The sequence below is a fragment of the Excalfactoria chinensis genome, chromosome 4 (assembly GCF_039878825.1).
Source record: "Excalfactoria chinensis isolate bCotChi1 chromosome 4, bCotChi1.hap2, whole genome shotgun sequence".
Taxonomy (NCBI): domain Eukaryota; kingdom Metazoa; phylum Chordata; class Aves; order Galliformes; family Phasianidae; genus Excalfactoria; species Excalfactoria chinensis.
In genome coordinates this window covers 66295951-66321576 of record NC_092828.1, presented here as the reverse complement: position 1 = coordinate 66321576, position 25626 = coordinate 66295951, and the positions used below count along the sequence as shown (strand labels likewise).

The following is a 25626-nucleotide window of genomic DNA, read 5'->3' as shown; positions in this document are numbered from 1 at the left end:
TTTGCCTGACATGCTTGCTAGTGGTGTGTACTCTGTTAAGTTTTGTTAACACAGTTCTGGTTAGGGAAAGATGAAAACAGGAATGAAAGGAAAAATTGAGGACAGAATAAAGAAGAGTTACTTGGTGAAGTCTCTCTGTCCACTTTTTTTTACGTATGTTTCAGATCTGAAAGGGCCCTTAGGAGCAGCAGAATCACAAGAAAAAGAATGAAATACTGGAGCAGCTTCTGTAGATGACTGACAACGCAGCTAACACCATAGACCGGTGGAAGAAGCTTTTTAAATTTAGGAGAAAAAAGTCTTGACAGAGTAATAACACTGTGTAGTAGCTTCAGGGTAAGAGTTTGCTTGAGGAAAGATTAATGTAGGGCATTGGTGGTAGTGTTAAGAGAAATCCTTTTGTTTCTAAAGAGGGATAGATAATAAGCACTATGGGAATACCAAAATTTGCACCTGTCTTGTCTTTACAGTACCTGGCCTCTGGTGTTACAGATGGGGATTATGAGCTGTCATTTGTTAGCTTCTCATAAGAGCTCAAAACTGTTTTAATGATGATGATGAAAGGTTTGGCTGAATAAGCCAGGATTTTTGTTGAAATGGTTCTGGTTTTGTTTTCATGGGAAAATCTACACAATGACAAAGCAGATGCATCTGGCCTTTCAATTATCTCTGACTAGGATGGTGGAGAACGAATTAAGAGAGTTCCTTCTGTGCTGACTACTGATAGCCAGTACACTTTAATTGCTTAAAAAAATGAAGACAAATAAAAACCTTGTGCATGAGAAAGGGAACAGTTTCTGTTTGGCAAGACAGCTCCAGAAGCTCAGGCTGCTTGAGTATTCATTTCATTCTGTTTTTGAACTGGGCAATAAATTGTAGGAATAAAATTGCTAAAAATCTCTTTTTATGAGGAGAACTAAACTGCTGGGCTTCAAATTGAAGGGAGCAATTTAGTGCATGAAAGACCTGGCTTAAAGGCACATGAAAAGTGAACGCGTGAAAGCAGGTGATGCAGCCTTTAGGAGAAATGTTGCACGTAACCTTAAAGACACTGTGAAATTGTTAGTTGCTAATAACCCTTCTCTTACTTCTGCCTAAGTATCCCTCCATAATACTCGTCCCTGATATCTCGTACAACGGTTCTCAAGTTGTCTGATAGATGGCGAGGGGAATTTCAATGTAGTGCTGTACATACTTAAATCACCCTTATGCTTTACTGTCTAGTATGTAGCCCTGATATCTTTTGGTAACTCTTAGCTTAAAAGTTTCTTGGGAGATCTGTTCAAACCATTCTTCAAATAGTGTGACAAATAACCTTTTAACAATGTGATAATCTTCTAAGAAGACAGATCCTACCCTAAGGTAGTTCTTCCAGAAGTCCTTATACTTATGGTTTGGTGAATAGTTGACATAGTAAATACAGTTCCCTAGAACTGAATTTGCAAATGTATTTTTTTCAGTAGGTTTATTTCAAATATTTTTGTGTCAAAAGTAATTGTCTAAATCTGGCAGTGGGACATCTCCAATACATTTCAGTTTGGATCTTTACTGAAAAGATTGTTTATGATATTATACCTGTGTGAATGTGAAAAAAAAACCACACTATTTTTGAAATTTCAAAACCTCTGAAGTTGTTTCATAGACAAATTTTGCTAATTCTGTGCAACCTGAACTTCTTGAACTTTCTGCTAGCTGTCAAAACAAGATGATTAGGTAGGTGAGGAGAGTAAGACATCTGAGAGTTTCATTCAGACATCATCTTTACTTCTTTGGAAGACAGGAATGAAGGAACAAATGCCACAGCGTTTTTAACATGCTAACTGGCAGGGCAGTTAGCCTCATAAATGTAGGATTTTAAGATGTAAGCTGTTAATATGGTTGCTCTTGCTTAGCTTTTAAAGATCACTCTAATCTTCTGCACTCTTCTGATTTGCATGTACATATTTGTATTTTGGCTTTTCAGTGTGAGGTATACCAGGCAATCAATAGTTAATAATAAAATACTTATCGTTTGTGAGTTGTCTGCATAATGCCTTTTTGGCTTGGAATTCATGTATTTTAGTCAAAGAAAATTCTTTCATTGTTCTCTTCCTGTTTGCACTCTGTCAATATATGTAACTTTAAATACTGTGTTTACTTTTAAAATTTGCTTTTCTGATTAAAATAGTTATGGGCAGCTTTCATGTGGCGATTCAGAATAGCAGTACATCTCTTGTTGAAGCATAGGGGTAGAGTTAGGATTCATACAAATACTTTGACACCAGCATTCAGCTGGTATGAAACATTTCACAGAGAACTAGACAGATGGTGAAATCCATCATACAAAGACAAATGAAAAAGTGTCAGATGGCTTTTCAATTATGTTTCATAAGAACAAAAAGTTGAATTACTTCTAAAGCTAAATATTTAGATAGATGAAAGGTGGCACATTGTTTGGAAGTAACTTATTGCTTTACTAACAAAGCACATCAAAAAGTAGGAGAGCTTAAGGGGCAAAGCAAAACATCTATGATGTGATAGAGAGGACCAGGTATGCCTGATAGGTTACAGATGTGGGATATGGGTGAACTTGAGCTCACAGCCCACTGTATGGAGGCAGAGCAATCTTTAGTCAACCCTCTGCTTTGCTGCAGTAAATCAAACTGGGTGTGTACTGCAAAGCAGCATTCTAATCCCACTTAATTTAAAATCATAAGAATACCTTTGAAGCAATGTCACAAGGGAAGAGCAAAGTAAATTCAGCTGTTACTTTTGTAAGCTACTTATCCGTATCACTGTGTAGGTAAGGATTTATTTATATGTTTGTTTAGAATTAAGGTCAAACAGAAGAGGAGGAAGTAAACCATAGTGGTTATGTGTAACAGTGTTAGTGACTTTTTTTGCAGATTTTCATTTAGATGATCAGTGCACTTGAAAGGTCTTTTGTGATTATTTTCTGAGATTGTGGTTGTTGACCATTGGTTTAAGCATGCTATTTTTTCTCATTTATTTGCATAATTTTCTATGAACTTTTTCTCACTTACCTGTGCACGTAGTATTTTAAAAATTGGACTAAGAAGCTGTTTCTTTAATTTAAAAGAAAGCTGCCATAAAAATAAACAAGAAAATTACATTTCCACACGAGAGTTTGTTGTTTCAATATCTGAAAGTGCTTACAAATTACAGAGCAATTTAAAACACCAACAAATTAAAAGCTGCCTGTGTGTAAATGGAGACAATACCTTTGCTTTTCAGGGTGTTGAGAAAAGAAAAAATAATAATAATGATAATTTAAAAAAATAAAATGATGCCAGTCTGAGGAACATTATTAGTTAAGCTATACAAAGCTAGTGCCATACAAAATGGCCAGTGGATAATTTATAGCTAGAAGCTGGTCTAAATTTCATGGTTAATGCTTGGAGGAGTGGCAAAATGGTAAAGTGATACCACAGAAATCTGAAACCAGAGGCAACTCACTTTAACAACATGGTTCTAAGAAAAACAATGACTTTCCATTATTCAGTTCTCTTTAAATCCAATTTCCTATTGATATGAGAGTATGTTTTCTTTTGAAGGACTCCACACTGTTGCTCCTTTGATCAAATACTTACAAAAAGCACTGCCCTAGTCGATCAACTAGAAAACTCACAAAGTTCAAGAACAAGTCTATCAAGCACATGCACAACACGTGAATTTTCATCATGGGTATTCTGTACCCTCCCTTGAGTCTCTTGCAGGCTTTAGTGGAGATAGAACATGGTACATAACAGGCCATTCCTTCCTCACAGTAAGGCTCTTGTAGCTTTTATTGATATTTTCTGCTGCAGGAAAGGATAGTGCCTTTTTTTCTGGGGGTACTGCTTGCTGCTGAGGTGGAAAGTGAATACTGTAGTCAGGTTACCTGACGGAGGACAATGGGCAGTTGTCATATTGGCAGATTGAATCATTCTGCTTACAGATGGTATTCCTGTAGTTTTTGACAAGGAGAATAATTTTATTTAGCATTATTCTGATATTGTGTAAACTTTCTTTTCATTGCTGCATGTAGTTTTATTGCTCATTATTTCTAATGCAATGAGCACCCAGTGTCAGTGCTGCGAACTGCAAACTGCAGTGGTAGATAATATCACTCTTTCTAATCACTCTTTCTAAATATCTTTGGATATGTTGATTTTAGCTCCTTTCTGTTGCACAGATGGTGTGATTGCTAACAGGCAGATTTTGAAACAAATAGATCCAATGACCTCAACAGGAATTGTTAGGTATTGGATTCAGAAAAATACTCCCCATCAAAACAATGGCCATGTTCCCCAAAGGTAAACAGATTATTTGAAGTATATATATATTGATACATTCACTGGCAAATCATTGTCCTTTATGTATTTTTTGCATTGAGAATAATTTTATGCTCTATGTGACCTGATTTCATAGTTGCTACCTCTTCCTCCAAAGCGGAGGGAGACACCAAGTGAATAAGACACCAGGGACTGGCTTCAACAATGAAGTATAGTTACCAGCACAAATGTAAATTTCTTGGGAATTGTGCTGAAGTTAGCACTGAAACTGCTGTAATAAGATCACAGTTATCAGTATTTATCAGTAATTATATCAGTACTTATCTCTAAAAATCCTATTGGTTTAATTTTCTGTAGGAGAGTACTTTATAGTAGGAAAAAAAGTCAGTATGTATTTTAGTTTCTTACTAAAAATCTTTATTTTTCTCAGAATTCTTTTACAATACATAATAGCTGCTAAAATAATTCACATCGATATTGTTTGAGCAGATGATCCCACTTTCAACAGCAAAATGTGCTCTTAAAATGGAACTTAATTTTACAGAGGGAATTTTTTATCTATATGAATTCAGTCAAACTACGTTGTTTATGCTGATGTATTTTAAATGATAATTCTTTCATCCCATTCCCCAAATAGCTTATGCTGACATGTTCATGTATTAATTATAATTCATGCAAATCCTCACATTTGTTTAGTGGGACTCTGCATATAAAAATGCAAAGCAGTTTCAAATTAAGTAGTATATAATTGAAGAAAGCTAAGAGCATTCTAATAATGTCACCTTGGCAATTAGGTTCCTTACCTTTATAACTCCTTATAAAAAGAGATGGGATTTAATAAAAAATAGCTAATTGACTCTATCTTCAGCTGTCATTGTAGTCAACTTAGTTGACTTATTGGCATTGTTTCTTAAGGATAGTTTCTTCAGTACCTCTTCTGAGAAAGTAATGCCTCCTATTTTATTATGTTGGCCCACAGTGTCAGAGACAGATGTTGATGGTATGTCCGTAGAGGCTGAACCTTCCTGCCAATATTCCATTACGTGTTGGTGCTGCGTGATGTCAGCTGAGGGACAGTCTGACAATGGTGTCTGACATGGAAGTGTACATGAAGCAGTGGCGTATCATTGAATTCTTCCATGAGGAAAAAATGGCACTCACTGACATTCATCAATGCTTTCTAAACATTTATGGAGACTAAGCAGTGAATCTGAGCATAGTGAGAAAGTGGTGGTCCATTTCAGTTGAGGCGACAGCAACAGTGGGCTGTTTTTTACAAGTACATTTTTACAAGTGCAATATGTGAGCTATTGTTCATGGCTGATGAAAATAGATAGCCCGTGGTGGTGCCTGTGTTGAAAAACAGTGTAAAAAATAGCTGAGAATTTGTGCTGTGAAATAGTGGTGTGTGCTCTTTGTATCTGTTCTAGTTTCCATGTAAATAAATAGAGGCATTACTTTTGGAACAATTGAATCAATACCAATTGCTATTGCAAGCTTTCAGAATTTGTTTCTGTTATCTATACAAACAAGCTGTCTAATGGGATTCACTGTGCAGGTCATGGGGAAGAAATCCCACCTGCAGTAGCCTCACAAATACCTTCAGTGAGTCTTCCTAATTTCCTTGCAAAATGTCTTGTTTCTTCTCTTCTGCAACATATTGTAGCAACTGTGATAAATGCCCAGAGCAATTGTGATATGCACTGAGACTTATACTGAGTGATAAGTGCTATTTTTTTTACTATCACTTTATTTATCTTCTTTGTCTGATTTGTGAAACTGTTTTGTCAAGTATTTGAATGACATATGTAGATTAGAAGTCTGGTCTCCTTTGCAATCTTTGAAGCACACTTTCCTTCTGGATCAGCAGATATCTTGTGGTTGGAAAGATCTAACCAGATCTTTCAGACCATGGGCTAATGTGGTAAATAACTTTGTGAATTGCTGGATTCAACAGAATGTAAACAACATCTGCAGTTCACAGAAAATCTTATTTTTTATGAGCTGGAAAATTCAGGTGAAACCAATGCCTCACACTTTGAACTTTACTTAAACTGATAGTAAACCCCATATCCAGCCACTTCCTAGATTGCAACAAATGGCAGCCCACGAGGCCACAATTAATTAAAGCTTAGAAAACCACTTTTTTTTTTTTTTTTTTTTTTTTTTTTTACATATGTATTCTATAATCACTTCCATGTTTTCTTCATGAAATCACCAAAAACACACAGTATTCTTGATTCAGTGAACAGGAAAGGAGATTGAGGAAGAAAATGTTGTAAATCTAAGCAAACTGTAGCAAAAAAAGTATGTTTTAAGTGTATAAATACTAATTTTCAAATAGATATTTACAACAATTTTATAAAATGGGAACATGAAAAGAGAATGCTAGAATTCTGCAGAAGGATTAAGAGATTTTCCTAAAATTATGCCTTTGGGAAAACAAAGCAAAACAAAAACAAACAAACAAACAAACAAAAAAAACAAAAAACAAGGATGTGCTGTGTTTAGATGATGATAAGGTAAAGAGGAATGCACTGTAAAAGAGATAGGATTGCTGCAGTGTTAACTTACGGCACTGTATTTCTTGTGTTGATAACTGGTTTTGAGCTTGTAGCTTTACAAGCAGGATGAGTGCACAGGAACAAAGAGCTACACTGAAACAAGATGCGACTGCGCACAGACAAGGTCTGGTTGCCATAATCAATAACCCAGAATAGCCTCTTCTGTAGGGAAAATTAGTGGTCTGATTGAAAACAAAAGTCACCATGATTTTTCCATCATTTTTGATAGAGAGCACCAGCCTTACTCATATTATGTTAGCAAGCCCTAATTAAAAATAATCAAAAGACATGATCTAGTTGACCACATCAGTTGGAGATCATTTGAGCACAGCTGTGGACAGTGACAGTGCTATAACCAACTCTGACAGACTTCTATGAAAGTTATTTGATTTACTAGCAGTCTCCAGGAGAATCAGACCTTGCCATAAAACACAGTGGATTTGTTCGTACTGCGAGCTTATTACTTGGCAGTTTTCTTTTCCTTCTTTGTTTATACTTATAAAGGAAAGGGATGAGAAAGAATTGTGTGTGCAAAGAAGGAGTATATTAATGCATTGTAGTAAAAACAATTAGACTATTAGTTGTCATGATTATTATTTTTTAAATATTATCTAGATGCAAACTGAGGCAGTTGCATGTAGTGTCTTAAAATGCTACCTATTCTTATTTGATAGATTTGTTCATGCTGTAATCAGTGCAGAATTTTATGGGAGACTACTTGAAATAGAATGAATGCTCTGCTTTCAAACCATCTTTGAAGGCTGCATTTTCAGTAGCAGCAATAGAGATTGAAAAAGTGGCACATGGTAGAAATGTGTCCACTTTTATTTTATGGCTGATGGTAAAACCATCTTGTTAAGTGGGTTGTATTACATACTATTTCGGAACTTCAACGTAATGGTAAATGATACTGCCAAAGGAACTTCTGCTGCTCCCGAACAAACAACCCTTGTCAAAAACCTGTTCCTCTGAAGTCCTGGTTGTAACATCTGACTGCCTAGTTTTTTTCAAGAGAAAGTAACTAAACTAAACTCCAAAACAGGAATTAGTTTTATTAATTTCCATATTCTCATGTGAATAAGGGCTTCTGGACTAACTTGCAAACAAAACTATATTTCTTTTTCCGGATATTCTACATTTATGTATACAGTCATTCAGTTATTATGTTTTGTTACAATAATAATATAATAAATCTTAAGGGTTAGAAAGGGTTAACGTACAAATGAAGAAATAGTCATGAGGGGAAAAAGTGTATTAGAGCTTAGTTGGAGAAGAGTTTGTGTTATACCAAGTCAACAGAGCAAATAGCAAAATGATTTAATATTCATTTTCAGAATTCAGCATAATCTTACATGTTTTCTAGAAGCTGTGAGGTAGCCAGATAACTTCTGTGTAATGCAAATGCAAAAGTGCAGAGCTAAAAGGGAATTTGCTAGGATATTTCTGAGCCATTGTCCCACTCCAAGAAAGGATTAAATAGGATTTATTCTTGCCAGATATTTGTGCCGTTCCTGAAGTTCAGGGACAAAGATTGCACAGACCTTAATCATCTGTTGCACTGCTTAACATAGTATGCATTTTTTTTCCCCTGTGATTGATGGACTGGGGAACAGCTGATCATCTGATGCTCTATTACATGCTATTGCATCTCGTGTCAGTCTAGGCTAAAAATCCTATCGCTCAATCTTATCATAGTTTGCATTTTCTTTCTCTTCTTGCTTTTTTCTTGGAGTGTTCTCTGCCTATATCTTAAAAGTTCTGGAGATAAATAAAAAAACCACTTCACCTGGTACCTTTCTAGCAGCTCAGTAGCCTAGCAGTGTGGTCTGAGTGCATCTGCCTGAGATTTGCCTTTTTCAGAACAGGATGACATTGCCTCCCCTTCAGTTTTTCATCCCCTGTATCTCTACTGGAGTGCTTATGATTTTGAACTATTTTTAACTCTTTACTTTTACATGCAAATAGATTTGGATTATGTGTTTCCTAAATTTCTTACAGTACGCATAATTTTCCCACTCATTTTGCCTTTTAGTTCTTGTATAATCTCGTATACTATGCTATTGTGCATAACTTATCATTATATATATATATTTGAAAGTATATTGAGGTCACATGAGATGGGAATTAAGAGATAAAGACAACAGAAAATACAAAGTTAAGAAAAATCTAGCTGGACATTAAGAGTATATTAGAATATTATGGCTAACACTACAGGACAGCAGGAGTTAGCTCACATATCGGAACTCTGGCTTTTTCAATCAGGGTGACAATCTCTTTGTGGGCAATGCAGTCATAACTTTTGCCTGTGGATAGATGGTTACTGGGTTATGATGTGTATATTATATATAAAGCAAATGTATAGAAATAACTTTTCTACACAAATCTTAATGTAGTAAATCTCTAGCATGTTTGATGATGCTAAGGAATGGGAACATGAGGACAGAGCTGAGGTTCCTTTCTCTCAGTGTGATGTTTTCTTCAAAAACTTTTTACCCTTGAGGCAGGACAAGCTATAATTTGCAATATCTGCTGCACAGGAATTTGGGGCATGCTCCTTTTGTTGTGATATGAAATGAACAAAAACCTGTTGTGGAACGCAATTCAGCATGTATACCAAAGGAGCACCTTAAAATTGCATATACTGCAGAAGACATTTTCACTGCCCTTGCCAAATATACTTTCCAGTTGTGATAAACAATCATTCCTAGTGTTTAATGTTTGATGAACTTACCTATGAACTTAGTGGGAAAAGTAAACATTTTTGTAGCAGCTATCCATTTCCGATATCTAGAGGGAACTCAGAGCACTTCATTACCTGACTCCAAACATTGGCTGTTTTTCTATTATTTTTTAAAGTATTTTTTTCAAGTATTTGACATAAATGGTTACTAATAAAAAACAAACCAAAAAACAACCCACAAACATGATGCCTTTTTATTGTGACAGACCACATGCCCTGTCAGAGAAGTGCATTCAAAAACTTATAGCTGTTTAGATCAGCTGTGCTTGTATTAACTGTTTATTCCTCATCAACTACTGTGTGTCAAGTGAGAAATAGAACCATGTGTACAAATAAAAATAATCCTTCTATAAATCATAAATGCAACTGATGTAAGCACGTTCCCTGTATGAATTTTGTGTATGTAAATGAGGTCATTAATAATTATAGTAACCCAATTTACAGTAAGATTTGAGCTAATATTCCTTACGCATTGTCTGAATGTTCACGGAAGTCTTGTAATTGTTTTTTTGCACTGACATGTTTGTAGACCTAGGCTCTTACATTACTGCTTGTCCAGCAATGATGCTCCTCCATTTAGAGGATAAATTCACATTTTAAGCATCATTTGGATTGTTCTCTTGAAAATCTTCTCTTAACTGAAGTGTTAGCTTTTCCACATTTCAGTTTACAGCAGATACAATAAAATTCAGCTAAATGTTGAAGCCAAGGCTCTCTGTGCACTGAATTTGACTTTTGGTCTGAACTATGAAAAAAGAATTTACTCATAATGAGATCCTAGTACTCATAAGAATCTCTCAGTATTTGATATTTAATATCATTTATAAGACTTTTCTTGTAGGAAGGAATTGCAAATCTAAGATGGCATTCATCAAAATAGAACATTCCAGAAAATAATATGTAATGAACAAAAATATACCGAGTGTTTATTGTTAGGGTTGTTATAAGGATTTATTATAAGCGTACCAGTGGCTTATAAAGGGTTTATTTATTCAAGTGTTGAAAAACTCTTCTTATCTGGCTCTCTACTCTTGCGTGTACTCAAGTATCTTTGTATGGCTATGAAATAATATTCTTCTGTGAAGTGTTATTACTCTTATAAAGAGTTACAAAATATCCAACTGTCTTAATCACTACTTGAACACAAAAGAAAAGTCAGTTATCACTCAAGCTTCTATTTGAAATATAAAAGGTGATAATGGATTAAAGCCACAAAGCAATGAAATAGTTTTGGAAAGGTCTCTGTAGAGTTCTACTTGAGATACTCAGTGAAACAAAATGAAGAGACAGTGAATTTGGTGGAAAACACAACAAGTAATCAGTAGAATTCTACACTGGAGATGCATATGGGACTACTACTGATGGTCTTTGTGGCAGTGAAAGATGACAGCTATGAAACAACAAATTTTAAATGTTCTGTGAATATAAAGAAAATGTTATCAGATTTAGAGACTTATCCACATTCAGCAAGCAGCAGGTGTGTTGCGGGTCTTCCTCCAAACAAAGATTTTGTGAGGCTGTGGTTAGAGAAACTGTACTTCAGTCAGTTGTTTTGGGACTTTGTTTTGCTTATACACAATCTATTTTCAGTTGTTTTCTGCAGGTATTTTGTACTTACAGTCTATTCACCTCTTCATGTTCCCTAGAGAATATTCTAATCAGATTATGGCCACATATTTACAGTTTAAAAAATGAATGCATACAGTGTGTATCTCAAAATCTTGTACTAAGGAACATTGCTGGCAGGTGGACAGCTGGATTAGATACTCTTGGAGGTCTTTTCCAACCTTGGTGATTCTGTGATTCAGTGGAGTCCATTCATTTTTAACAGAAACATACATCACACATGATCAGGATCTGAAAGGAGCTGTGCATGACTTCAATATACCAATACTCCAGGGCACAACCTATCACAGAGATATAGGAATGGCTATCCAGTCCTGCGATGCCAGACATTGTGGCTTCTCCCACATCCAGCATTATTACTCTTTATAATGTGGATAGATGTATCTGTATTGCCCACTGTCTGAATTAGACTCAGGTTTGTTTGTTTTTATTTAATATTGTGTTTTCAAATAATAAAAGAACAAAAATGATCAACTAGATTTCAGCTCTTAAGATTCAGTCCTATTTGCACATACAGAGGTAAGTGTGTATCTAGTTCATTTTAAATGTGCCTCATGTTTGGTTTGAGAGTGTTAGAACACAAGCCTCTTGGAAGTTCAGAAATGAAAATATTCCCTAGTAGTTACTATTGTACAGAAGGTAGAGTTATGTTTTCTTTTGGCTCTTACATGGAGTAGGGAGAGCTTACTATACATTTCATTTAAAGTCTTATTTAGAAGAGAGATTTATAAACAAGAAGGTAGTGCTCATTAAGGATTATGGTTTTGGCTGAAGTTATGGTTTAGGTATTATTAGATATTCCACAAACATACTTCATAGGAATCAAAACCCAAAGATTGTATTCCTAAAATTAGTCTTAGTACCTAAAATAATCTGAAAACAGCAATAAAAATAATGTTTTTGATGAGTGGACTGCAATTGAAAACTGACTTATTGATTTTGGAACTTCCTTTTCATAACTTGTCTATACTGTAAGGCCCAATTCATTGCAGTACTAGATGTTTGTTATCGAATGAAGTGTAATGTATGGAAGACCTTATTGTCAATACAGTACTGTGAGCGTTATTTTTCTTTTCACCACCTTCTAATTTTCTAAATGAATACTGTGGATTATTGCTGACAAATAGGATCACAAGAAAAAGCAAAATGTATTTTCATACATATATATATATATAAACATGCAAATGTATGTATGTCATTATAGGTAACTAACTTTTTGAAGTTTATTTGAAAATGGCTCCAGAAATTATTGCTATAAATGTCATCTTCTGAGAATTCATCAAGCTGTTCTAGGTGGGTGTCAGTTCTGGCTTCAGATGAGTAATTCTCACCAGTATATTTCAACAGGTGTGACAGTGCACAGGCTTCAGGCGAATGACTGTGATTTGCTGGAAGAAATCTTATGATTAGTGACATCCTGTGCAATTTTCTTGCTGCCAATTTCCTTGAGAGCATCTCCCGGTCGTTTCCAGCACAATTAGAATTCTGTGAACTGCACGGAAACTCTAGTTGGGGGAATATTTAGAATATTTCTGGATATATTTATCTCAACACTGTAAGATAGCCTGAGGAAATGTTAGGCTGCTCCCAACACTACTCTTACGTGTCATTAATCCCTTATTAATATCTGTGACAGGCAGTGACAGAAAGGAAGCAGTGCATTCACATTCCCTTGTGACCTTTCTCCTGTTGGGGAAATTATGCACAATTATGGGAAGGGTCTCTAAAAAATAAAAGATGTAAAGTTTAGAAAACTGTCTCTTGGCTTCAAGATACGTTACTGCAAGGACATGGATACTAAGCAATAAGGTGAGATAAAAGGGAAACCCTGGATGTGTATGTAGAGAGGCTTAAAAAAGAAAAATTGGGGAGTATGCAAAAGGCAGAGAGCTGGCGGCTCCATGAAAAATAGTCATTTGACTGGCAGAAGTTGCATCCCAGCAACAAGGATAGCTGAAATGTGCATGTTTTTACTTCAGTGCCACTGAAGCCTATTTTATCATCCTTGCTGCTGTGATAGGAACTTCAGCAACAGAGGCAAGTTTCTGCAGTGGATGGGAACAGTGCTGGCCTTCCTGGCGTACATCTCTGTCACTTGCAAGGAAACGTGTTTGCCTTATTCCAAATCCTTATGGCTTTGGCAGCCTAAATGGGTTATCTGTCTTTGCTCTTTCTTTTCAATTTCATTGCCAGAGGCAGGAGAAACAGATCCTAGAATCTAGTTTATCTGCTTTGGTGGTTGCCCACAGAGGAACTTCACTTCCTAGAAGAGAAACATCTCTCTCTCTTGAATAGGACTACCATTTTATGTAGCAGTGGCACAGGCTTGTTCCCATATACAGCACAGAGAGTGTGAGTCATTGGAGATTACAGGCTATCACAGATGGATTAACGTTTTATACTACATACATGTGTGTAAGTAAATTGGTGCTTGTAGGTAGCTAATGATTTGTTGAGGCTTTTAAGAGTCATTATTGCATCTGTTTATGGGAGAAAAGAAAAAGCTATTGTTATGCCAAGAAGCTTCTATGTCCTCAGGGTAAACTCTGAGCTGGATATCTTCTCTTCCTCCTGGCTTCTAATGAGTCTAATAGGAGGGCTACTGAAGGTACAAAATAAGCTTTCTTCATTGTGTTACAATAATGTACGCGTGCTTTTAATTTCAACAGTATACTTCTAAATCTGTTATTTTATAAAAATAGTAATAAAGCTATAGGAATATCTAATTAGAAGAAATCTTTCAAATTGCTTTCAATTTCTGATCTTTATTGATTTGTGGAGGATGGGAGTCCCCTTTGACTGATTGATTTTTGGTTACATAAGTGTCTTCTTGCCCGATGAAACCACACTGATATTTAATAGTTTCTCCAAACTGCGCCAGCTGATGAATGAGTTTTCACTCAAAAACATCTTGGCAATGTTTTTTTCAAGACAATTGTAAATGTGCTGTCATGCCAGGTATTTGACTCACTGGTTTTTGTTGTTCCAGTCTTAACTCAGTGATTGCATTATTAATTGTGGAATTCATCACTGTTGGCAGCAGCACACTAGGAATATGACACCTTTCTTCTCCTTTAACTGGAAGGGTGTAGTGTCAGTACCTTGATAGTTGGTACCAAAGAGGCAGGAGCAAAAGGAAAGCTTTGCTTAGATTACGGTTGTGCTTAGTTTATCTTGTGTAGTTGGTAGGCAAATGCTGTTTTGTTCTAAGTAGTTGATCTTTGGATTAGGTTCTGTGCAAGAGAACAACAGATGGAAAGCATCAGAAGACAAAATACTGTCTCATATCCAAAGTTTTACTCCTCAAAATAATGTATTCTACATTAATAAACATTAATCTAGTGTTTATTGTATTCATTCTCTCCTAGAGCTTATGACATCAAGAAGTTGACATTATGCTTATTTTACACATTTGACATGGTCCTGGTATGAAGTTCCTGGTGCCAGAGTGAATCTGAGAATGTTTTTCTTATTGGCCACTGTACTTTTGGTTGGGATGGTTTAGCTGTTGGAGGTCTATGCTGTGAACAAACATGGTTTTAAAGAAGAATGGAGAGGAGCAATGTTCTCTTTTAGAAAGGTTAGATCTTGTTTAAGATGAAGCTGCATGAACAGTCACGCTGACACAAGGAGATGCTTCTGCCAGAAGTTTTAAACCAGGAAGCTGTGGCCTAAGTTAAATTCTCAGGATCATAGAAGAAGTGTGTGTCAGAGCAAGAAATGACGTCTTCAAGTTAGACTACACATTATGTTGTCCTTAGGTGTTATCTTCAACTAGGTAATTTCATATTCATATGTTGTAGGTAGTTTTTATTCAGATTTACTACTTCACAAATGGGCACTTTCACTGTTCCATGTATATGTCATACCCTTTTCCCTCTGGGAAAGAGGGTAGGTGGGGCAGCTTTGATTACTCCAGCAGGGCACCACTACTGTTCTGAGAACACTAACATGCATTTTACTCCCTAGATTTCTTCTTGAGTACTATTGTTATGTATAACCTTCAGGGCTGGATAGGTCCATGAAGCTTTTGTATTATTTTCTTCTTTTCTTCCAAGCCCATAAGTAAAACTGTAGCCTAAATTTGATCTATTTGCCTGTCTTAAATGCTCGTAAGCACCTCTGAGAATTTCTAGAAGGTATTTGTTTTGACAGGGTCAAGTATAAACACAGAAATATGGTATAAAAAGACCTTCTGAAACTTCTATTTGATCCAACACTCACTGGCATTCTTGGCTGTTCTTCAGGGCAGCAGAAATTCTGTTTTCTGCTCTGGTTTTCTTTCTGAATCAAATTTAGTAACACTAAAGATAGAACTATTTAGTTCTATCTTGTTTTTAAGCATTTTTATTCTTATTAAATTGAATCTGTTTCCTGGACACAAAATTAAAAGCTATAGATAGAGTGTAGAGGAGTCACATTGACATATGGAACTTGTTGAGGTAATTTTAATATTTGTCTTAATGGAAATGATACATCCTTGTACATAAATGCTCAAGCCTGAAACATTGGTATTAACCGAGGATGCATGGAGCAGAGGAAAAGTTTGGGAAAACTGAATAAAATTTGTATTATATTATATTTATATTGATAAAATTCCAACAGATTATTTTGGTCAAAGGAAGGAGTACCAGTTTCCTGCTCTTTTCCATCTGAAAGATTTAACTTACAAATTAAGCAACACTTATTAGCAAGGAAGAGTAATGTAGAGTACAATTTTAATTGACATTTTTGTTTAGGTTTACTGATTAGAGATTTCATAAAAATTATTATAAATATGAATTACAACATGTAGCTTTATGTTATTGATTATCTATAATCTTTGATGTAAGTTAACTATGCAATTTAAATTGAATAAGAGATTATTGGAAAATACATGATTAATCTTGATTTTAACTACTTTATTCAAAAAGTTGTGTAATTTAGCTGTTTTGGTTACTTTTTTTCAGGTCTGGTTTGCTATGAGAGTGATGAGAAAGTGATGACAACTTTAATTGTGCTACTGTTGAGCACAATGATTCACTGTTTCTTCATAACATTGTAACTGGCAAATGCCTACTGAATCCAAAACAGCACTAATCAATGAATTCCAATATGTGTATTTCTAAGTGTGCATGTTCAAGGTTGTGAAATGTGAAAGTAGTTTCTAGACAAACAGATTTTTATCTGGAGTCCATCTATTTCACCTGGAAACTAAAGATCTCAACAGAAGTCAGAAACTGAAGTACTTTCTTCTGTTGAAACAAACAGAATCTGGCATTACTTCCACTATTTGAGGCTTAGTTTATTTTTTTCCCTTAGCAAACTCCTCCGCCTTCAAACCAGGAAAGTTAACAAATACATCATTATGACTAAAAACAGGAAGAAAAATTTAGTAATTTTTTTTTTAACCATCTGAATTACAGTGTCAGAGCACTATTTTGAAACTTGCTGAGTGGTATGTTTTGCTAAGAGCAAATATTTAAATTATAGACCAGAATCTGTTGCTTTATTATCTTAACCTAATAGATGGGTCAGCATGTTATTATTTTTATTATGGGCATTGGAGAGAAGAGGGAAAGAAATGCTTTAACTTTTTGAAATCCACATTCATCCAGAATGAGAAGTAGCTACTTCACTCACTCAATTGGAAATGGAGCAAGAAAAGCAAAATGAAAATACAGTAAAGTTAGTAATACTGGTACAGTAGATTTGTGTTATCTTTACAAGGCTTCCCATTAAAGAGCAGCACAGGTCACTCTGGTGACTGCAGTTCTTGAAGATGGAAAGAGACGAACTCTTGAAGCAAATAAAAAATAGGAAGAGCACAGTGGATGCTTCCATTTTTGCTGCCCTTCAAACCACAGATATAGTTTAAGGCAAAAATATGTGTTTAATAGAATTGAGAGCATAGAAGGGAAAACAAGTATTTGTATGAAATACAGCTATGTATATATGTATTTTAGAATTTTTTTTCTGTAGTGTATAGTGTTGCAAGTATTATTTTATTTTGTTTTACTTTATTTTTTCTGCCTAGATGGACATTACTGATTGGTCTATTTCTGTAAAGATAATATATTCGTAGAGATAAAGAAATACAATTGATCTGATATTATAGTTGGAAAAAATGAAATTATGTTTACCTTTCACATTGCAGTACTGAGAGTGCCATTTTGACACTAAGTCTGCTGTATGTATATGTATGTATGCATATAGTGACAATATAATGATGACATAAACTAGTGTAGATCTTACCCCATTTCTCTGCTGCACAACACTGACTACAAAGCATGTTAGTTGATGTACTGGCCTCTCTGGGCAGCCTTTTCCAAAGCTAGAGTGTGCTTATATTGAATGTATGTTCCCTAAATCTTACGTGCACAACACTTGAATGCACAGATACATGTGACATTATGCACTTAGCTTCCTGATTTCTTGTCCTTCCTGTCCTCTACTCAGGTTCCAGTCTTTATTCTTATATGGCCCAGAAAATTGCCATAGTGTTGTGCTATGGACTTTGTGTTTCAAGTGATGTGTGTGCACATAAAAGCCTAAAGAAACTTATGATGGTGTTGCAGAGCTTCCTGCCTAGATTTCTCTTCTTCCTCTTTTTTAGTCTTTAGAAAATGCAAATCAGTGCAGAATTTTTAAACAGATTTTAGTGAGAACAAAATGAGAAGTCTCACTTTGTTTGAACCACATTCTACTGATAGCCCTGAACCAGTAAGTGCAAGTTTTGGAGTAAGTTTTGTGCTGCAGGAAAATACAATGATTTTTTTCAGTGCTGAGTTTCATGCCAGATGTTATTACTATGTAGATAGAAATATAATTGATTTTTAGCACAGTATAAAACAATGTTGGTGCTTTTTTTTGTTTGTTTGCTTATAAATGAGAATGTGAATATCTTTGTAGTAGGGTATGTTCAAATTTTACATTGAAAACTGGGAACAAAAGGACTGTGGCTAAGCTTCTTAGGAAAGGTAACATGTAAAACGTGTGTTTCTTCAGATTTCTGTAAGGTTACAGTAATTGCCTGTAATGGGGCCATATTTGCAAGTTATTCTTTCTGTTTCTAAAATCTTGTCCATCACATAGTGAATTTCTTCAAAGAACAGGTATATTAACGTGCTATCTTTAAGGCAATGAATGTAAGAAATGAGAAAGCTGTCTTGTGGAAAATTGTTTATACTTATGTCTGGAGAATAATTAGATACTTTTTGACTCTTGTCATTTGTCTTATTGTGCACTGGAAACAAACTAGCTATATATAAACTTTCCCAGCTATGGAACTTTATAAAGTACAACACTTCATCAAAGCAGATCCATTAAACCTCTGACTAGCACTCTTCTGTTGGCTTTGATTGCAGCACCACACAGAAGCACCTAGCCCATCATCGCTACCCCCATCAGCTTTGCCATTAGATGTATTAAACAATGCTGTTGCTGGATTTAGTACTGTGGAAGAACTTATCCGGTACCTTGAACCAGATCGGTGGCAGCTGGATTTGGAAGACTTGTACAGGCCAACATGGCAACTTCTTGGAAAGGCATATATTCATGGGAGAAAATCAAGAGGTAAATTTCTCTTTTGTTTGAACTTGCAGCTTTCTGCAGGTATGTTTTCTTGACAATAAAAAGTGATTAAGAGTATTCTCTTGGCATTTGATTCCAGTAAAGGAGTTTGAGATAATTGTTATCAGCTGGCTTCACAGTTATATTTTCTAGAAAAGAACAATAACTAAACTCAGAAATGAAAGGAATTTAGCAGTATAAACTAACAAAGCTAAAAGTACTTGAAGCAGGTAAGGTACCTTACTCTAGGGAGTCGGGAGCTCTGCATTTTCAGAGTGGCAGGGTGTCCTGGCTGAGTTGCATAACCTACCTCTCTGAATTCTTTTTTTTTATGAAGGGCAAAAACTTTCTATTTTTTATAGATACAGCTACTGTATCACAGGTTTACTTCTCTAGAATTATTCCAGTATATACCCTGTGTGAACTGAGTGCAGTTAGCTAAATAGTTCTTTCATAATACCTCATGAAATTCCTAAGTTCACGTCTGACTTAAGGATGGAGTTCTCAGTGTCATTAATCAGATGTAAGACAGGCTATGCATTTTAAGATTTGTGGAGCTGCTTCTCATTCAACAGTGAGAAGCATTTTCTTCCATCTAAATTTGGCATTCATGAGTTTTTTCTCAACCCACTGTCTAGATGCTGCCCACTATTTCATGTCTACAGATTTCATGTGGAGGGATAGCAAATATTTCCTTCCTTGCCCATCACACAGTATGAAAATGTGACCTACAAGAGTAACTGAATAGTCCGTGAATTTAAGCTAGATTATCATCTGATCAGTAAGAAAAGGGAGGAGATGGAATTTGTCATAACTCCTATTTAAGTTTTTGATGGCTGATTTTTGGATCAGAGCCTAAAAACCAACACTTCAACCTTACCTCTGTTACTACAGATTGGCACACAGCAATTAAATCAAGAGTCAAAGAGGAGGAATTCTCCTTAAAAGCTTCCAGCAGCAAACTGTGTCTTTTGGATAGTCATTTAGCACTTGTCTAATCACCTGCCTAATTAAAGAGCTTCAGTATTTGCCAAATATATGCTATAAGCATAGAGTAAGTGGGAGAAAAACAAAATGTAATTTGGGAAACCTTACATAAACTAAAATGCATGTGCTAGATAACATCTATGTAGAAAAATGTGACTATCTGCAAGATATATCTTTGAAAGAAATGATGACAGTAAATCTTTTAAAGACTTCTAATTAGATGCTGAAATAGATCTTTTTCCATTGAATAAACATATAACAGTATTGCCACATTCATCTTAAAGGGACCACCCTGAGACTGCATTACTGGGTGTGTAATGTAATAGCTTGGAGAAGAAAATGTGTCCAGATGAGATGAGATGACACAACATTAACTGCTAAGTCTGTTCAATAGATATGGAAAGCAAACTTTTTTTTTCCTTAATGTCACTCCATTTAATGAAAGATTTGCTGTACTTAAAAATCTATTTAAGAAATGTTTGGGAATGTGCAGACCCCAAAATGTTTTGTTTGTTTGTTTGTTTTATTGCATTGTTTCTTTTTCCCTTCAAACTCTCAGATTCCATAATTAGGTAAATCTTGGTTTTGCAATATTCCAGTGTAAAAACCGAATTGCTGTTCTGCTTTCATAAGTAAACATCTGTTTACATCTAGATAAAATATAAATCTAATTCAAAGTGTATGTAAGTTTGTTAAAAGTACTGTCCTCTACTTCTACTTAATAATTTGTATGAAAAAAAACCATATTTAAGCAACCCAAATTCCACAGAACTCCTGTCTCTGATGTTTTCTGGATAAAATGCTTCCAAAAACTAACCAGGAAAAAAGAAACACCAAGTTCAGAGGCTTTGATGTCTAAATACAGTCCTAAATTCTTTTATAATATAAAACATACTTAAAATATATATTGCTGTGAAAAAAAAAAAAAAAAAAAAAAAAAGATCTCATCACTTCCCACATCAATTTTTGTATAATCATCAGGTCATACTCAGGAGGCTGCTTAAGAACTCTCATAATCCAAATGTACTACTTAGTATACTTAGTAGATACTTTTCAAGTGTAAAAGTTATGAGTTTGTATTTTTCTTTTTCTTTTTTTTTTTTTTTCTTTTTTTTTTTTTTCCTGTACTCCTTGTTTACAGCTCTAAAATTGCATGGGAACCAGTTTTGTAAAAGCCCTGACCTATTATAGGAAACTACACTTCCAGGAATGCCTTAGAAACTGAAGGTTTCTAACCAAAGATGCTTAGAAAACAAAACCATTCTGCTCCTATCTGTGCCTACACACAAGTGTCCCAACAAGAATCTAATTTCTTTCATTGACTTTGAGAGTGGGATCCAACTGGAAAGAAAGACATTCTCTGTGGTACTCGGTACCAGCCCCAGAAGATGCAAGACAGTTGCAGTGCCAACTGTAGGACATATTATCAGGCAGATGTGAACACAGAATACTTCAGATGTATGTACTAACAAAGGTGCACTTTAGAAATAAGTTTTACTGTATAGATACCTGTATCTGTGTTTTTTCTCCTTTGTTCCCCTTTTCCCTTATTTTTATTTTAGTGTTTTCAATTCATGTGCTACTACAGAACCTTCCATTCCTCCTGAGCGAGGGCTAAACAAAAGAACTTTTACTGTTGTGTCAAACATGATATATGAGTGGCAGCCAAGTTGAAAGAGTGTTTAAATGTTCACATTATAACAGGTACTGTAACTAAGTGCACTTGGGAAATCCACATAACCTTTTATTGTGGTTAAGTAAACACTTTTAAGGGAATATATACATTCTCTCATCTAGCTTCATGCCCACAGTGCGTTAAAATAAATTTTGGACAGACAGATACTTTTTGAAAAAATAACAGCTTCATTCACACACTTCAAAGAAGTGATTGTATAAGCACTAGATAAATTTGCCACAGACCTTTTAATGAAATTGAATTACATAAGGTAGGGCAAGGGTTCACTGCAAGGTATAATAGCAATATACCTTTATACATTGTAAAGCATGGAAACCAAACATGGCATTTTTCAACTCTCCAGGACACTGTTATTATAGCAAAATGTACTAAAATTTTTTGGCCAAGGGCTGAATGAGTTCTTGCATAGAATCTTTTTAAAATTTGAACCCACACGTCTGAAAGGTTCAGCTCAAATTCATTCAGATTCTCTGGTAAAATGTTCAATATACTTACTGCTCATGTTAGCACATAACTCTTTTCTCTGTCCTGTAACTTCAGCTAGGACCAGGAAATGGCTGCATTCCTTTGCTGTTGCAAGTAGGCAGGAGTTATCAGGGAAGCTGAATGCCACACAGGCATCTCTCTCCTGAGGGTCAGTGGTTTTGATGGAAAAAAAGAAAAAGCATAAGTGCCAAATTTCTGCTTTCAGTTTCTCATGGTGAAGGGCCATCCTGCTGTGTTAGGACACATTATGGTTTAGTGGTTTTCTGTAGATCCATACTGCACATGATGTTACGATGTGGAATATCACAGTATCACAGTATCGTGCAAGTTGGAAGGGACCTTAGAGATCATCGAGTCCAAATCCCAGGATTCGAGCCTTTCTGTGTAGTAGAGCAGCATTTCTGCCACTTGCACCACAGGGGGGATTCGAACCCCAGGCCTCTGGTGTTGCAAGCAGCAATTCTACCACTGTGCCACCGGAGGCAACATTACAAAACGATGACATTATGGTAAAGGGAGGATGGTTGGACTAGATGAACTTGTAGGTCCTTTCCAACCTTGTGATTCTGTGATTCTATGACACATAAGTGTCTTCAAGTTCACTGTAACAAGCCAAACTGTACCAAGTTTCAGTCTCTCTGGAAATCTTCCAGTAGAAAACATGAGCAGAACTGCTATTTCTCTTGTATTTTAGGCATTTTATTTTCATTTTGACAATTCAGTTCTTGTATGTTTGAAAATGCAGCATGAGAAAGAAGTATTAGATTCCTTTCCAGTCTTCAATTAATGCAGGTAGACATGTCCACCCTCTAAATGACTCAGCCTAGAGCTATTAGCTGATCAGAAGATCTTAAATAATTTTTAATTTCTCACAGTGAATCTCTCCCCAGTAACTTTTGTCTCTATTCCTCTGCTCCCTTCTCAGCATTCTCCAAGGAATGTGCCTACAGTGTGGGAGGCAGGCTGGCATCCTGTCAGTAACTTTATTGTAGTTATTACACACTCCTGACTTTTGAAATCAGATTGTTTATTTGGACCCTATGTTAACCTGATAGTAAAGGAATGAAGTGCCCCAACTTGGCATTCACTGTTAGTGTAAGCAAAGGAAAGGCTTCAGTGTGTTTAACTGCACCTTCACAACAGTAAGGCCTGACTTAGGGATGCCAATGTATGGATATGGCACTGTGAAGGAAATATTTTAAGAAAAGCAGAATGAAATTGCTGCCCCAAATCTTTTTCTGAGGGAGTACTAGTGAGCGTTTCTGCTTGGGAAGTGAATCTTCTAAATTCTCTTAATTTCCTACACATTTCAGTAGAGTTGAGAGGCAGTATCTTGCCTTGGTAGACCAAGACCTCCTTGGTGATCTCTGGAGACTCCTTACATAATATGTAGGAAAAAAAGTATTTCTCTAGTGAACAATTCAGATCAGGAACATATTTCAGCTTTATTTTATAGTTTTTTATTTACAAATTACTAGAAGTAAATATAAAAAGTTTGTGAGGTAATGTTAATAATCTGATTTTTTAACTGTAGTGGGATATTTTTACTCCTGGTTTATTTTTGAGTTATCTCAAAAGTAGTTGGCTTGAAGTTCTGTGCTGCTTTGAGACTTCTATTTGAACAATCTCAAAAGCCATATTACCACAGGGTTTCAGTTTCTCTTTTTGTTCAGAAAAATAAAATAATACTAACCAGTTGGAATATGTTTGTGAACTGGATGATGCTGATATTCCTTAATGCTGGTAGATTTGGAGAGAAGCAGTGTAGACAAAATATTCCAGAACAATAGTCTGGCTTTTCTGAAAGAAATGAAATTCAATTGCTTTTCACTAAAGGAGGATGGAGCCAGGTCTTCTCAGTGACATCCAATGTTAGGACAAGGGACAGTAGGTACAAGCTGGAACACAGGAGTTTCCATATAAATAAGAGAAAAAACATCTTCACAGTAAAGATAATGGAACACTGGTACAGGCTGCCCAGAGAGGTTGTGAGATCTCCTTCTCTGGAGACATTCAAAATCCACCTGGACACATTCTTGTGTTACTTGATCTAGGTGTTCCTGCTCCTGCAATTGGATTGGACTAGATGATCTTTTGAAGTCCCTTCTAATCCCTGACATTCTGTGATTTTGTGATTCATATTTAAATTGCTATGGAGGAGGAGAGGACCTCTGAAAATATGGAACACACTGAGATTAAAAACATGCTGGTGCTCTTATTTGTTGTCTGTACAGCATTCATTGGTGATTATCTAACTTCTTTAATTTCTTTGTCCACAGAAGTGAGTTTCTTAGATATCAGTGGTTTCTTTACTCTTGCATCACACCTGCAGAAAAGCAATAAGTAATATTGTAGTGGGAGAGAGGTTTAAATGCAAATGATGTGGAGGTTTGTAGTCTTCTTAATTGCTGTGAGCATTTTTTCCAGTCCACTATTAATATGGAACAGCAACACTCAAACTCAGTGTGAACAAAGGGAACTCCATTAGGACTGAAATGGTAAAACATTTATTGGAACTTGGCAGGCAACGCTTGCTTTGTGTGATTTGAACTAACATCTCCAGAGTTATAAAATCGTTGGTGAATACTTCTAAACACCGATCTTCCAATTTAGGCTTCACGTTGTCCATATAACTGCTGTACTGTACCTGTGGGCTGAACATGTACCACTTGTGCAAAACTGAGCTTTCTTCAAGGGTTCTGCATTGTTCAAGTTGGATTACCATCAGCAAAGTTGGATTATAAATCAGAAAAGCACCAGTCTGTTTGTCTCTTTGCAGTGGTTGATCTCAACTTGCTAAAGGAGGAAGTGCGGCTATATAGCTGTACTCCTCGCAACTTCTCAGTGTCACTGAGGGAGGAGCTGAAGCGAACTGACACCATTTTCTGGCCACTGTGTCTTCTGGTTAAGCGTTGTGGTGGAAACTGTGCCTGTTGTCATCAAAACTGCAACGAGTGTCAATGTATACCAACAAAAATCACCAAAAAGTACCATGAGGTAAGCTCTTTTGTACATTTTCATGTTTGAAAGTACGGAAAACCAATGTAAAAGATTGTTTTTACTATAGGAATGTACCAATATACATATTAATATTGCATGCTGTGCACTTACGATAAATATATATATATATATAAAATATTTTTAATGATATATCATATTTTTCCTTTGGAAAACAAAAGAAAAGAATAGAATAGAAAAATCAGAACACCAATTTTTCTTATCATATCTTATCTGATCAGATCAGATCTGATCTTTTCATTATATTCTTTTCTTTTCTTGTGATTTCTTTTGTTTTCTTTTCCAAAATGAAAATGTGCACAGAGTTTTCTTACTTTTCCTACAGAAGAGAAAAGGAAAGGAAAGGAAAGAAGGAAAGGAAAGGAAAGGAAAGGAAAGGAAAGGAAAGGAAAAGGAAGAAAGAAAGAAAGGAAAGGAAAGGAAAGGAAAGGGAAAGGAAGGAAAGGAAAGGAAAGGAAAGGAAAGGAAAGGAAAGGAAAGGAAAGGAGAAAAGAAAAGAAAAGAAAAGAAAGAAAAGAAAAGAAAAGAAAAGAAAAGAAAAGAAAAGAAAAGAAAAGAAAAGAAAGAAAACTCAGAACACCAACACTTCTTTTCTTTTCCTTCCTTTTCATTTCGTTCCTTATCTGTTCTTTCGGAAAAAAATAAAACAAAATAAAATAAAATTAAGTTCCGAACACAAACACA

At 35.5% G+C, this 25626-nt stretch overlaps 1 protein-coding gene across 3 annotated transcripts in view; it reads left to right on the top strand.

Moving 5' to 3' along the window:
* The window catches only part of PDGFC (platelet derived growth factor C), a 126054-nt gene that overhangs the window by 87224 nt on the left and 13204 nt on the right, over window positions 1–25626 (top strand). For 2 of the 3 annotated variants that reach the window (XM_072334754.1, XM_072334752.1), the window contains exons 4-5: window positions 18551–18758; window positions 24704–24921. In XM_072334754.1, coding sequence (XP_072190855.1) covers window positions 18551–18758; window positions 24704–24921 — 426 coding nt within the window. The remainder of the gene's footprint in view (window positions 1–18550; window positions 18759–24703; window positions 24922–25626) is intronic. The other variant, XM_072334755.1, reaches the window with a different exon arrangement.